Below are 12,943 nucleotides of genomic sequence, written 5' to 3'. Positions count from 1 at the left end.
ATCAAGTTAATGCATCTGAACTCTCAGCTTGCGGCCTGGGTACTGTTCTTGTTATGAACCAGGAGCCCCCAGCAAAAGTCAGGGACCTTAGTGGCTGCGAGAAGGAAGAGGGGGACTTGCTGTTCCCTATAACTCTATACCCTGTTTACCGTCCAGATTTTGTACCGAGTGCATATATGACTAGGTTTTTTTTTAAAGCGTCTAAAAGAGCAGAGGTCCCCAACCTTTCTGGCATCAGGGACCGGTTTCATGGAAGACAGCTTTTCCACGGACGGGGGCGGGGGGTTGGTTCAGGCGGTAATGTGAGCGATGGGGGGCGGGGGGTTGGTTCAGGCGGTAATGTGAGCGATGGGGAGCGATGGGGGTTGGTTCAGGCGGTAACGTGAGCGATGGGGAGCGATGGGGGGCGGGGGGTTGGTTCAGGCGGTAATGTGAGCGATGGGGAGCGATGGGGGGCGGGGGGTTGGTTCAGGCGGTAATGTGAGCGATGGGGAGCGATGGGGGGCGGCAGAGGAAGCTTCGCTCGCTGGCCTGCTGCTCACCTCCTGCTGTGCGGCCCGGCTCCTAACAGGCCTGGGGGTCGGGGACCCCTGTAACAGAGGAATCTGTTAGAGAGAAACCACATCCAGCTCTCCTCACTATGGGTTCTTTGATCTCATTTCTTCCAATGTTCTGGCTGAGAACTCTTAGCAAGGTTTTTAATGATGTTACCAATTTTATCACCTAATGTGTATAATTACATATCAGTGTCGAGTGAAGAGATGGGAGCATCACAGACTCAGCGGATTGTTCATTTTCTGTGGTGGCAGGCTGAGAGAATGACTCTAATTAACGCATTGTGAAAATATGAAGGATACGAAAGAGAAAAAGCATTTATGGAAATTTTATGTCGTGACCAACACTCCCCTCCCACGCGCCCCCCCCCCCCCGAAAAACAACAAAAAACACCTCGCAGACCGGAGATCAGATTCATTGAGGAAGAACAGATTGAGGGTCTGGGGGTTCAGCGCCGAGCAGGACTGGTGGGCAGCCTGGGAGGATGGGGAAGAGCTTCTATTCCGTGCTCCGGAGGAGGAAGAGGAGGCTGCCAGGGCCCTCAGGCAGCAGGGTTCTGCTGCAACCGCCACCCCCGTGTTGACGGAGCAGGTTGCTTAGGCGCTGGCTGGGGAAGCAGTGCCCAGAGCATGGGCGTGGTGGCCAGGGGAGCACAGCAAGGCCAGGCCAAGGAACGGCATCCAGGATGGCCAGGGCTGCCGAGCCAGGATGAGCACCTACTTTAATGTCGATGCAGATGCCAAGTAAAAATAAGAACGTTTTCTTTCTTAGGGGATTACCCTGAATTTAAGATGTCTTTGTGCCAACCCCACCTTTTTTGTCTATTCTTCCGCTTCCAAGTCTTGTTAGTTTGATCCTGAAGCTGCACCAAAAGTGTAGCTATAGTCCTAAGCCCTAACTTGTGTATCTGTTTGTCATTCGGTGTAAGATGTCATCACCTGTTTGTCTGTGGGCACAATGGGGAGAGTTGGCTAAGGAATTGGGAGCCCCTGAGGGTAACGTTGGGCTTAACCCCCCTGGGCCTCAGTCTTCCCATCTGTAAAATGGGGTCATCTCCGTGTTTCCTTCCCCCACCCCTGTCTGTGAGGCCAGGGGACAAGTCAGCTGTCCCTCGTGTTTAACCAGGCCAGTGGCCACGTCCCCAGAGTGACCTGCCCTCCTATCCTCTTATCTCACGAAGGCACCCAGAGAGCTCAAGGGGCAGCTCCCAGGTGGGGAGGGCATAACTGGGGTTGACATGGCTGTGGTGGGGGAGGTGACAGCGTGGGCAAGGGGGACGGGGCAAGATATGGCTATGTCGTAAATGCCACGTCATCCAAGCTGGGCTGTGTCCCACTTGCGGTCAGGGCACCTGCCTCCTGCTCTGCCATCCCTTGATCCTTTCCAACCCTCTGCACATCTCGGAAACCTCATATTCCTGACCCAGGCCTAATGCCAGGGGGAGAGCTGGGCAGAGGGCAGCGCAGCATGAGTCAGACAGACAGGAGTGACCCGGGGGGCATCAGACAAGGATAGTGCTTGGAGAAAGGGCAGCTCGATGACTAGGTAAGATGCTGAAGGCGCTGGCATGGCAGCTGCACTTGTGTTTTTAAGCAGAGCCCCTCGGTGTGTGGACTGGTGGTCCCCAGCCCTTAGAGAAACCATGTCCAACCTCAGAGACTTTGGTGGACTCCCTAGACACACTCAGCAACAAATGCTAGAAATCGCAGGTTGGCAGACATTTCCTGTAAAGTCCACATGTGACATGTTCTAGGCATGGGGGCCAGAGGGTCTCTGTAGCCACCACTCAACTCTGGCATCACAGTATGAGAGCAGTTGTGGGCAGGAGGTAAGTGAACGCTGGTGGCCATGCCCCAGTAAAGCTTTATTTATAAAAACAGGAGTTGTGTGTATGTCCAAAAGGATGGAACGCAGGGTCATAGACTGATACTTGCCTACCCGTGCTCAGAGCAGCATGATTCACAATAGTCAAAAGTAGAGGCAACCCAAGTGCCCATCAGTGGATGAACAGATAAACGACCTGTGACTTGTACACACAATGGAATATGATTCAGCCTGAAAAAGGAAGGAAATTCTGACACCTGCTGCAGCATGGGTGAACCTCGAGGACATCATGTTAAGGGAAACAAGCCAGTCACGAAAGGGCAAATGATCCCGCTGAGACAGCTAGGGTTGTCAAATTCACAGAAACAAAAAGCAGATGGTGGGTGCCCGGGGCTGGGAGAGGGGGAGGGGGAGCTCGTGTTTAACGGGGACAGAGTTTCAGTTTGGGAAGATGAAAAGATTCCGGAGGTGAAGGTGGTGACGGTTACATGACAGAGCGAATGTGCCCAGTGCCCCTGAACTATACGCTTAAACATTGTTACAATCATAAGTGTTATGTCTATTTTACCACAATTTTAAAAATTAATGTAAAAAAGCAACGTAGACCAGATTTGGCCCATGGGCCATCGTCTACCCACCACTGCTCTGAATGAGCTAGTACTTGATAACCACACAGTGTAGCCACAGGCTTCGGGATATCATGTTCATCCAAGCTGCAGAGGGTGCCCAGGCCTCTCACAGTAGCTGGATTCCCTCCTGAGCATCTGACCCTGTCTTCCTCCTTCCTTCCTTTTCCTACCCTTGCAGTCATTCCAGCGTCAGGCAGCCCTTTCTGTCCCGTGCCCTGTCAGGCCTATGTTTGCCTGACATTCAAATCTTTGGTTTCAAGGAAGGAAGGTGTCTCTCCCCATGCTCTCACCCCGGCTTCTGGAGGGGCAGAGGGTGGATGGAGGTGCACAGAATCTCAGGGGGATCTGGAGGGCCGCTTCCAGATTTCCGAATAGCCAGTGACCCAACTCCCTCCCCTTTTTTCCTGAGTCAGATTCCAGCTTTTCCTGCAGCTGGGGTTGTCAGGGCAGGAGGGGGGCCTTGGCTGGCGTCCCCTTCTCCCCTGCACCTAACCCTAACCCAGACCCTCACCCTCCCAGATCCTAACCCTAACCCAGACCCTCAGCCTCCATGCTGGGCTGAATATAAGTTTCCAAACAGATGTGGCATTGGCCATTGCTGCCCTCAGGGGCAGTTGGCCGGGTCAGGACTGTGAGAACCATCTGTTCTTCCCTTGAATTACTCAAAGAGAATGACTCCTGTCAGCGCAGACCCTCTGAGCTATTGCTCAGGATGTGGCTGGATAGGGGCAGAGGCAGGGGCCTGGATGGCCTTGGGACTGGCCTTTGAAGAGAGGCCTGGCTGCTCTGAAGGCAGGTGCTGCCCTGAATGGCTTCCAGGGTTACCCTGACATGGGTCTGCTTAGGGTCAGCAGCTCTTCAATTAATCCATCCCCTTGCCAGCAAATTTGATTCAACTCTTAGTTTCTCCATGTCCCTGAGTGGAAATTGACTTGAATGCCTGGAGTTAAAAGACCAAAAGTTGTGAAACATCTCCCAGGGAAGGTAGCAGCTTATAAGCAAACATGCTGATTAAACATTGCTGTAAGTTAAGACTCCATTATTGCTAAATAACAGCTCTGGCTTGTTCTAGGAGGACCCCTTTGACATACATAACAATTAACTTTGTTGAAGACGTGAGCAGTTAACTGTAGGAGGAGGGAAAAAAGTGCTTTTGTGCAAAATAGGGCAGAAATAATGAGGTTTATGATGGTAGAACAGTGTCTTGAGGTAGAAAATGAACTGAGAATCATAATTGCAGAGAACTATGTATAGAGTACTTACTACCTGCTGGGCACTCAGCTAGCTCTTTATATATAAAGAGCTGTACCTGACTCTGTACATATATATAGAGAGAGAGTCTTGGAGCAACCCTTAAAAGTAGTAGTTAGTTTTCTCACCAGGAAACTAAGACTCATGGAGGGTCTGAAGCCCAGGTCACCCAGCAGGAATGGTTGAGTTGAGGTCCATCCTAGACCCAGTGAAGGATTGAAGGAGCCTTGGAGAAGAGCTAGAGAGAGAATCCCAGCTCAATACGGCCAGGATTTCTCGAACACCCACTAGGTTCAAGGCACTAAACTAGGCACTATACAGATGATACCTGCTTACCCTCATGACGATTACGGTATTCACTGTTCTGTGCTTGTAAGCGACAGAAACACCGTGGAGCAAGCTTAAGTGAACAAGGGCGTTCTTTATTTCAAGGACAAGTGGGTGTCTCTAGAAACTCAAGAACAGGATGCATCCAGACTGCCAGGCTTTCTGGCAATGAGGGCTGAAGGGTATAGTAAAGTGGGCTCTCTCTGTAGATCCTTGCTTGATCTTCTTGTGGAAAGATGTGGAAATGGCCACTCAGAATCTCCACGTCCCTCCAGGTCTCTGCCTGGGCCAGTCCTCTCTGCTGGGGACATCTTGTAGCAGATGCAATGTCTGTGAGTAGAAGGTCTTGGTGAATTGGGTGGACATTAGTCCTACTTAAACAACTGCATGGGGTAAGTAGTTTTATCCCCATTTTACACATGAGGAGTTGAGATTTGCAGGAGGTGAATCTTGCCTGAGATCACACGATCATTGGCGGTGAAGGGAGTGGGCAGGGCTTGGATTAGGTCTATCTGACTGGAAACCTAGGTGCATCATCACGACATCTAACTGCTCTAGAGGACAATTCACCCAAAATTCACTCTTTAATCAGACGCTGGAAAAGAAACTAGGATGGTTTAGCCTGAGAAGGGCAGCATGAGAGTCTATATAGTATTCGGTCAGAAAGCTCTGCTCTTCAGTTAGAAAGCTGAAGGATGGTGACCTCCAGCTGTCAAGGATGGTGACCAACCAGCTGTTTTCAACAACCAGTGGAAGTTAGAACGAGAAGCATGTCTTCTGAGAACGGTGACCTGATGCTCCAGGGTCGTGAGACACGAGAGCAAGTCGGTGCTGCGGGGAGTGGCCAGTGGGGGCAGCCCATCGGAGGGCCACACTGACTGCTCCTCTACGTCCCCTCCAGGCCTCAGGCTGAAATCTGTCCTGACAAACCACTGCTGGCAGAAAACTGGGACACCCTGGGGGCTTGGATGTTCTCAGCTGACCTTTCTGCAATCCCCAAGCAGATGGGGCCGAGTGTTTGCCTTGGCTCCCTTGTTGCACTTGAGAGTGAATGTTCATTCTTAGATATTTCAGTTTACCCGTGGGGTGGAGAGGATGGAGTTTGTTTATAAATGAATATTTTGGTGTAGACCTGACTTGACACTAACTTAGCTACTTCAGGGATGCTTGACCCTAAATGAACATTAATTCATGTCTAAAAAACTTGGCCAAGATAATACAAACTTTAAATGATATGACCTCATCGCAAGATTTGGGGAGTGTGTGCTTCATTGGAAAATACTACTAGTGCTGTTTATCCAAAAGGAGTCTCTGAATTGACCGTCACGTTCACAGACGCTGAGTCTGCCAGAGACTTGAGTGGGGAAGTGTAACGAAGGGTATGTTTCCTTTGGGAGCAGGACGAGCCTCTCAGGAAGGGGGAGATGTTTGTGGGATGCAGGATTTTGTAAGACTGTATTGACTGGTGATATCCTGCTTCTTGTTTTGCAGATCGGAAACCTGGAAGATTACTACCACTTTTATCATAGCAAAACCTTTAAAAGATCAACCTTGAGTAGCAGAGGCCCTCACACCTTCCTCAGGATGGACCCCCAGGTACAAATCTCTGCTCCCTGTGCAGGATGCTTTTTTAGGGCCTAGGGTATTGTTTGCTTATTGTTTGGGTCTGTGGTTCTGAAGATGCCTGAGTCTGGATTTTAATGGGATTCTAGATAGCCTTTAGTTTTCCATATCCACTTTGAATAAAACAAGACAGATGTGCAGCTACATATCAGACCATCTAAAGGCTCCAAATATTTGGGTTCCTTGGGAGACTTGGGAATTTAAATTCTTGACTTCCAATCAAATGACTATAGATCTAATATTTTAAATCTTTAAAAATCAACAAAATACACAGTAGTCAGAGGAGATAAATATGTGAATCTTACCCATAAAGGCTATGCAATTCAAGCTAGCATTTTAATAATGAAATTAGGATTTGGACAAGTGGATGTTTTTGTGATTGTCATAACACATATCTTAATGGTTACCATGAACTTAAAAACCTGGGCAGTAAATATAACTCTTTTTTTCCTTAAAAATACCTGTGATCTCTGAGATGAAAACAAATGTAATTTGAAAAGAGGCTGACATTTTTAGTATAGTTCATATTTATTGGGTGGTTAATTATACTTTCTTTCTGCATAGATTTTAGTTTAATATTTGACATATCAATCAACAGATACTTGGTAAGATTAAAAATGTCAGATGGTCAAGTGAGCCTTTGATGACTTCATTCATTCACCAGGTGATTTTGGAATACCTGCTACGTGTCACGCTGTGTCCACAGCAGGGCTGTCAGAGTGGATGGTGGGGCTGACAGTCTATAGAAGAATATGTGATATGTCACAGGGCATTGAGTGCTATGAGGGACAGTGAAGTTCAAGTGAGAAGCAGTAGCAGCCCCAACAAAGAAATGAGGCCATTGGTAAATCGTAGTTTTAGAACATGGAAATCACCTTCTCTTAAAAGCAATGTGTGAAATGTTCACTTGGGCTCCCAAGCTGGCACGTGGTACCCCTTCAGTGATCTGCAGAGAACGTGGATAATAAAGTTTCCTTGGGGAAATTGGCCTTGGTGTTGTCCCAAGCCACCCCTCTGATAATCGTGGATACTTTTGTGTTGGCGGAGCTGGGGGTGGTGGGAGAGATGGTGTATCCCTGAGAACTGCACCTAAAACATTTCTCCAGGACATGACCTTGTGGTGGTCTGGTTTCAAGAACATGAGGAAGTGGTCCCTGTGAAACTAATTCGTGCAGTTGGGCTCTGACAAGGTAGACGTGTAGTGTATGGTTCTGAGTTCATTTTATAGGTGGGTAGAAGGATGGATGGATGGAAGTGTGGGTGGGTGGACAGACGGAAGGAGATAGATAGCAAATATTGTGCTAATCCCATTCTTCCTTCATAGCAGGGAAAGGAATTTAATGTTTTTGTTTTGTTCATTTGTTTTTTAAATTATTTATTTATGCATGCATGCATGGATGCATGCTGCATCAGGTCTTAGTTGCGGCATGCTGGATCTTTTAGTTGCAGCATATGGACTTCTTATTTGCAGCATGCAACTCTTACTTGCGGCATGCAAACTCTTAGTTCAGGCATGCATGTAGGATCTAGTTCCCTGACCAGGGATCGAACCCGGGCCCCCTGCATTGGGAGCACGGAGTCTTACCCACTGGACCACCAGGGAAGTCCCAGGAATTTAATGTTTATGAAGGGATTAGTATGTGCTCAGGCACCTTACATGCATCCTCCCACCTGACCGTTTGGGGCTGTGTTTATACCCCTATGTGTTCATGCCATGGAGCTTGAAGGAACGCTTTTCAAAGGGGCTGGTGTATTGTTTTTTCTTCTCAGAAGCAAAGCCAGGTGGTGGTAGCTCATTCCCACAGGACAGGGCCACTGGAGAAGGGTGAGCAGACCCGAATCACCGTAGAGCTGAGTGCAGAGTGCTCGGCCCATCACCAAAGACATGTGGGTTCTATGCGGCTGCGGGGTTGGGGGAAGCGGGTTGGGGGCTGAGGTTCGCAGTGGCCAGTCACCTGTCAGAGTGCGGAGACGTTTCTAAGCTAGGAAGGGAGTTGCTGCAGTGCCCTCCACAATTTCTCTTAAGCAAGCAGTGATCTGTCTTGTGAGGACGGCATACTTGTTCTCTGTCCGAAGTCTTCGGAGTTATTGTTCCCACAGAGGGAGTCACAGCGAGGGGCGCTCTGTTTGCATGGGGGAGCCCCTGCTCCCCCCAGCCCCGTATAGATGTGCAATGAGAAGAGGATGGGACAGTGGGTTTCTTGGTCCCCTTTCTGTCACTGACCAGTGTTCTTGGCCTCCTTAATCAAAAGAAGTTGATGAAAGGCCAGACAAGAAATTCAGGCAAGGCTTTATTGGGGCCCCGCTGCAGCAGAGGGGAGCGAGAACAAACAACAGGTGCCCTTGCTAGCTCCCTGATGGGGGGTGAGCTGGTTCCTTATATGGGGGGAGGGTAGGGGGTGTGGCCAGAGGGGTGACTTAGGTGGTGGTGTGTGCAGGGGGTGTGCACAGTACCCTGATTTTGCTCCTGATCCCCTGCTTTTGCTCCCAGCTCTTCAGAAGTGGCAGTTGGGTTTTTGGTCTTTTTGTATCTTGCTGTCCATAAATTGCCCCAACTGTGCATGCATGCAGTTATTTTTTAGTCCCTTATAGTTTCTTTGTATTTTGTTGCTTGAGGAGACGTTTGTCCAGGTGCAAGCACTGCAGCAAAGGGTCCCAGGTCCCAGCCTGTCTCATTTCCTGAGGGATTTTGGAGAATTAAGCTGTTTCTCAATTGTTAGAACTATTTCTATTAGTTATCGAGTTAATCTGTGTTTTAGGGGGCACCCACTCTTTTTTAGTGACTAAATTTTAAAACTCTTAAAGGTATTCAACTCAACTCCTTCATCCTTCCTTCCAAAAATATTAATTACGCACCTGCTGGATGTGAGGCCCTGTGCCCCAGGGGATGCAGAGATGCCCACCCAGCGGGTCTCCGCTCTGTCAACACCAGCGGAGCAGGACACTGCAGCCCCAGCGTCAGACGGCAGGAGGCGGCTGAGGAGAATTCCGGGTGGGCCCCAGCCAGCCTCCTCCAAGGCATCTGAGATGATGGGCTTGTGCATTGTAGGTGGGTTCAAAGTACTGCATTCAGTCTGGGTCTGAGGGCAAGGTATTCCGGTCATCAGCTGTGTCCTTGAAGGAAAGAGAAGGAAGGAGAGACTTCCAAAGGCTATGGCAGTTAAGTTTTTCAAAAAAAAAATCCCTTTTGTACAGAGCTTCTTAATAAGCTCCTGGCAGGGCTGCTATCAGACCATCCTGCCAATAAAGAGGAAAGAGAGAAAAGGTAAACAGCCCTCACATTCCAGCACTGCCTGGGACTCCCACGTGATTGGCTGATTGTTTCCTACAGTTCTAATTAAATGCTTAGCCCCAGGGAACGCGCATAGACATCCGAACCCAATTCCGAATACAAATTCAGAATTGTAACTGAAATGCCTCTGTTTAAATCAGTCTAGTTTTAATGCAAACCTTATCAATTAGCTGTCACTCTTAATATTTACTCTACCTAGTCGTTCCAGTGAAATATTGGGTAAAATTAGCTATTTTACAAAAGTGTTTAGTGTTACCTTGTCCTGCAGCACCAGGACATTTTCCCACATGAGCAAAGCGTTTTTGTGTCACCTTCTCGATTGGAGAGTTGTGTAATTAATATTATTGAGAAAGGGAAAAGATGATTTAATATTATTCTAAGTCATTGGAATGCAGTTGCCATCGTGTTTGAATGACCAAACTGGAGATGAATGTTATAGGGCTTAGGATAAAGCTCAATCGAATGCAGATGGTATTTTATTTTAATTAGCTCCAGTCCCTATTGTATAAAATTGCTTTGATAAGTGATGGAATTTACAACCCACCCCTACTTCGCATGAAAACTGATAGAGTGTACATTTGTTGAACAAAACGGAAACAACACACGAGCGGGAGGGAAGATTTAAGACTTCAGCCACACGTGCACACACATTTATTAAGCATCTCTTTGCTCCGATCTTGTACAAGCATCGTGCGGTTGTTTTCCTTCCATTCTTAATCACCTTTACTTGATGTTTTTAACCACCTTTGGAAAGGGCCATTTTGCTCAAAGGGGTTTGTGGACCAGCCCTCTCCTTGGGAGAACAGCCCAACTGTTCTCAGGGTGCAGTATCAATCACTGGGTTTTTCCAAGGGCTGTCATTTAAGCCAACTGAGGGCATTTGTTTTTAACTTGTTCTTTTGCCAAAAGTCGGGAGAAGGGTGGATGTTACTGAAGCACCAGCCAATAGCTGTAAGGGCTCCCAAATTTTTAAAAAATTACTTGTTCTGATTACATTCCAAGCTGGCTTATAGTTCGACATTGCTGCTGCATCTTCCAACCCTTACATTTTAGAATGATGACTCTGGTTCAGCCCTTCCCTTGCATGCTCAGCCAGATGGATGACGGAAATGGGAGGATAAAGATGTTATTAGGGGGGCCCTCGGTGGCTCCTTCCGGGGCGGTGGGAGGCTTCGGGTTGATGCTTTGTTTCAGTCCTTCAGCGCTCAGGAGCTGGAAAATGATTTCCAGGGCCGGAGTGGGCATTCTGTTTTGTAGGATGGGACTTTGCCCCAGAGTCTAATCAGAGCTCAGTTTTTTTTTTTTCCAGCAGTGATGCAACGTTTAAGCAGATCTTTCCATTAACCACAGAGGGAATTTTATCTGACAGTTTTGTGTGCTAGAGCCATTTGGAGTGCAAACAAACAAAAAGTTCCTGGCAAATACCAGCACATAGACAGGAAGTGACCACATTGATCTGGATGAACTGCGAGATGGGCTGGGGGGAGGGTGGGCTGCCACACGGGGCCCGACAGGTTCACCCGCGTGGGGACAGCAGGGCTTCAGCTGTCTCTTCACGTTTCAGCACAACCCCGCTGGATCTAGTGAACTGGATGCTACCAGTTGGTAAGCAGTTAGAATTTTCAAATAGGCTTTAAAAGATGGTGCTTTATGATTTCACCGGCAGGCTTGACGCTTCCACTTAGATGCCTCCAAGATGTCTCAAAGTCACCGCATCCCAAAGCCGAGTCAGCACCTCTGACCGCACCTCTGTCTCACAGAGAAGCAGCCCCTCCCCCATGCCCGTTCCCCCACCCTCCGTCCACCACCCATGCAGCCCGTGCCCCAGGCCTGTCCTCTGGCATGTGGACGCTGCATGGCCCCTCTCACTGGCCAGCTGTGGGCATCCTTGCCCAACACCAGTCTGCTCTCCACTGTCCTGAGGGAGCCTATGAAACACACCTGTCATGGTGCCACCGCCCCTGGGAATGTTCTGCCCAGGTCCCCCTTGGTCTGGCCTCCCTGTGGCCCCTGGACCCCCGCCACGCTGGCCTTTAAGATCCTCATCGGATGACATTTGCCCTTTCCCCCTGTGCAGGCTTTGCACATACTGGCTACCCCTGTGTCTCTCTCTGGTCTCGGCCTGTGCATCCCTGCCACCGGGAGCTGGCTCAGCGGCTGCTCCTAGCAGTTGGATGTCAGCGCTCTGGGTCTGCGAGGTCCCCTCAGCATCTGCCTTCCCCAGGGACTCCAGGAGCGGAGGGCTCGTGGCTGTTCAGATCTTGTCCCAGCACAGAAGTGACAGGGCCAGAGTGCGTCTGGCCGTGTTTGCAGCTGCCCGCTGCTGCAGGGGACGCACCGTCTTAAAGGGTTTAGTGGTCACGTGGGCGTCCCCCTCCCTGAGGTTCCCAGCGCCGTGAGGGCGGTAAGGAGCCCATCCATTGGCTCTCGGGCCCCCACTTTGTTCCTGTAATGTCTGTTTCCTGGCCGCCTTGGAGACAGTGCCAGGACCGCAGGCCCAGGTGGGAGCGAGGAGGGGTTTCATTTGCTGGGGATCCAGTAATGACAGGGACCAGGGACACGGCTGGTGGGAGCTGCAGGTGGTTCCAGGAGGCGTGGAGCGCAAGGCCGGGCAGCAGCCGTGAAAGGCAGGGGGATGGGGGGCAGGGGGAGCTCGGGGTGAGACGCACACAGCCCGCCTTGTGCCGGGGGGTGTCACGTTCTTCAGGGCCAGGGCTGCCCTCACTTGCTTTCACTCCAGGTCTGGCAGGCTACCCAGTAAATAGCAGGCGGACCCTTAGTCAATGTTTATTGAAACAGATCTCAGTTTTCAGGGAGTAGGTTCAGGTAGCAAGTTGTATCTGTTACCATTTGCTCATCAACTTCTTTTTACCTAAACGACTTTAGAAGTATCTTGTGGCCTTGGTTAAATTGTGACAAAAACCCTAAAGAGGGCTTGAATTCATCAGGCTGCAGAATGACCGACATGGAGCCAGCCGGGCAGTGTGCTGACCAGCGTCTGGCTGGTGACCGTGGGGAGCAGGGGTCCTTCAGCCACCTGTCGGTCATGTGAGTAGAGGCAGGTGATCCTCAGGGGGACGGGGTGCTTCCCATCAGAGCTCTGATTTCCCGAAGTCCGTTCATGTTTCCCAGTATTAGCAGGAGGAGTGGTGCCGGCTCTCACCAGCAATAAGCGGTCACCTTTTGGCCCGTGTAGTTCAGCTTGGATGGAACGAATTCGAGAAGTGGCCTGTTGAGGAAGGGGGGACAGGCCTGGGTCCCCGCTTGCCTCTGTGATGTGGGAGGAGGAGGGGGAGGTCTTCTAGTCTGAGTTAGAACAGCTTTTAGATTTTTGGTTCGTCTTCCTTCTCCTCTGCCTCTTCTACTACCCTGGCTCATGGATTTCCATAGCAACCCGGCATCTCCTCCCCACCCCAGGTGGTACCCTCAGGAGGGCTCGAGC

General features: G+C 49.9%; 1 protein-coding gene across 4 annotated transcripts in view; it reads left to right on the top strand.

Annotated features, from left to right (window-relative positions):
- Positions 1-12,943, top strand: part of PCSK6 (proprotein convertase subtilisin/kexin type 6) — a 191,837-nt gene that overhangs the window by 41,343 nt on the left and 137,551 nt on the right. For all 4 annotated transcript variants that reach the window (XM_036844928.1, XM_036844929.1, XM_036844927.1 and 1 more), the window contains exon 2: positions 6,078-6,182. In XM_036844928.1, the coding sequence (XP_036700823.1) occupies positions 6,078-6,182 (105 nt within the window). The remainder of the gene's footprint in view (positions 1-6,077; positions 6,183-12,943) is intronic.

Source organism: Balaenoptera musculus, chromosome 2 (assembly GCF_009873245.2).
Source record: "Balaenoptera musculus isolate JJ_BM4_2016_0621 chromosome 2, mBalMus1.pri.v3, whole genome shotgun sequence".
Lineage (NCBI taxonomy): Eukaryota > Metazoa > Chordata > Mammalia > Artiodactyla > Balaenopteridae > Balaenoptera > Balaenoptera musculus.
This window is presented reverse-complemented; position numbering and strand designations above follow the sequence as displayed.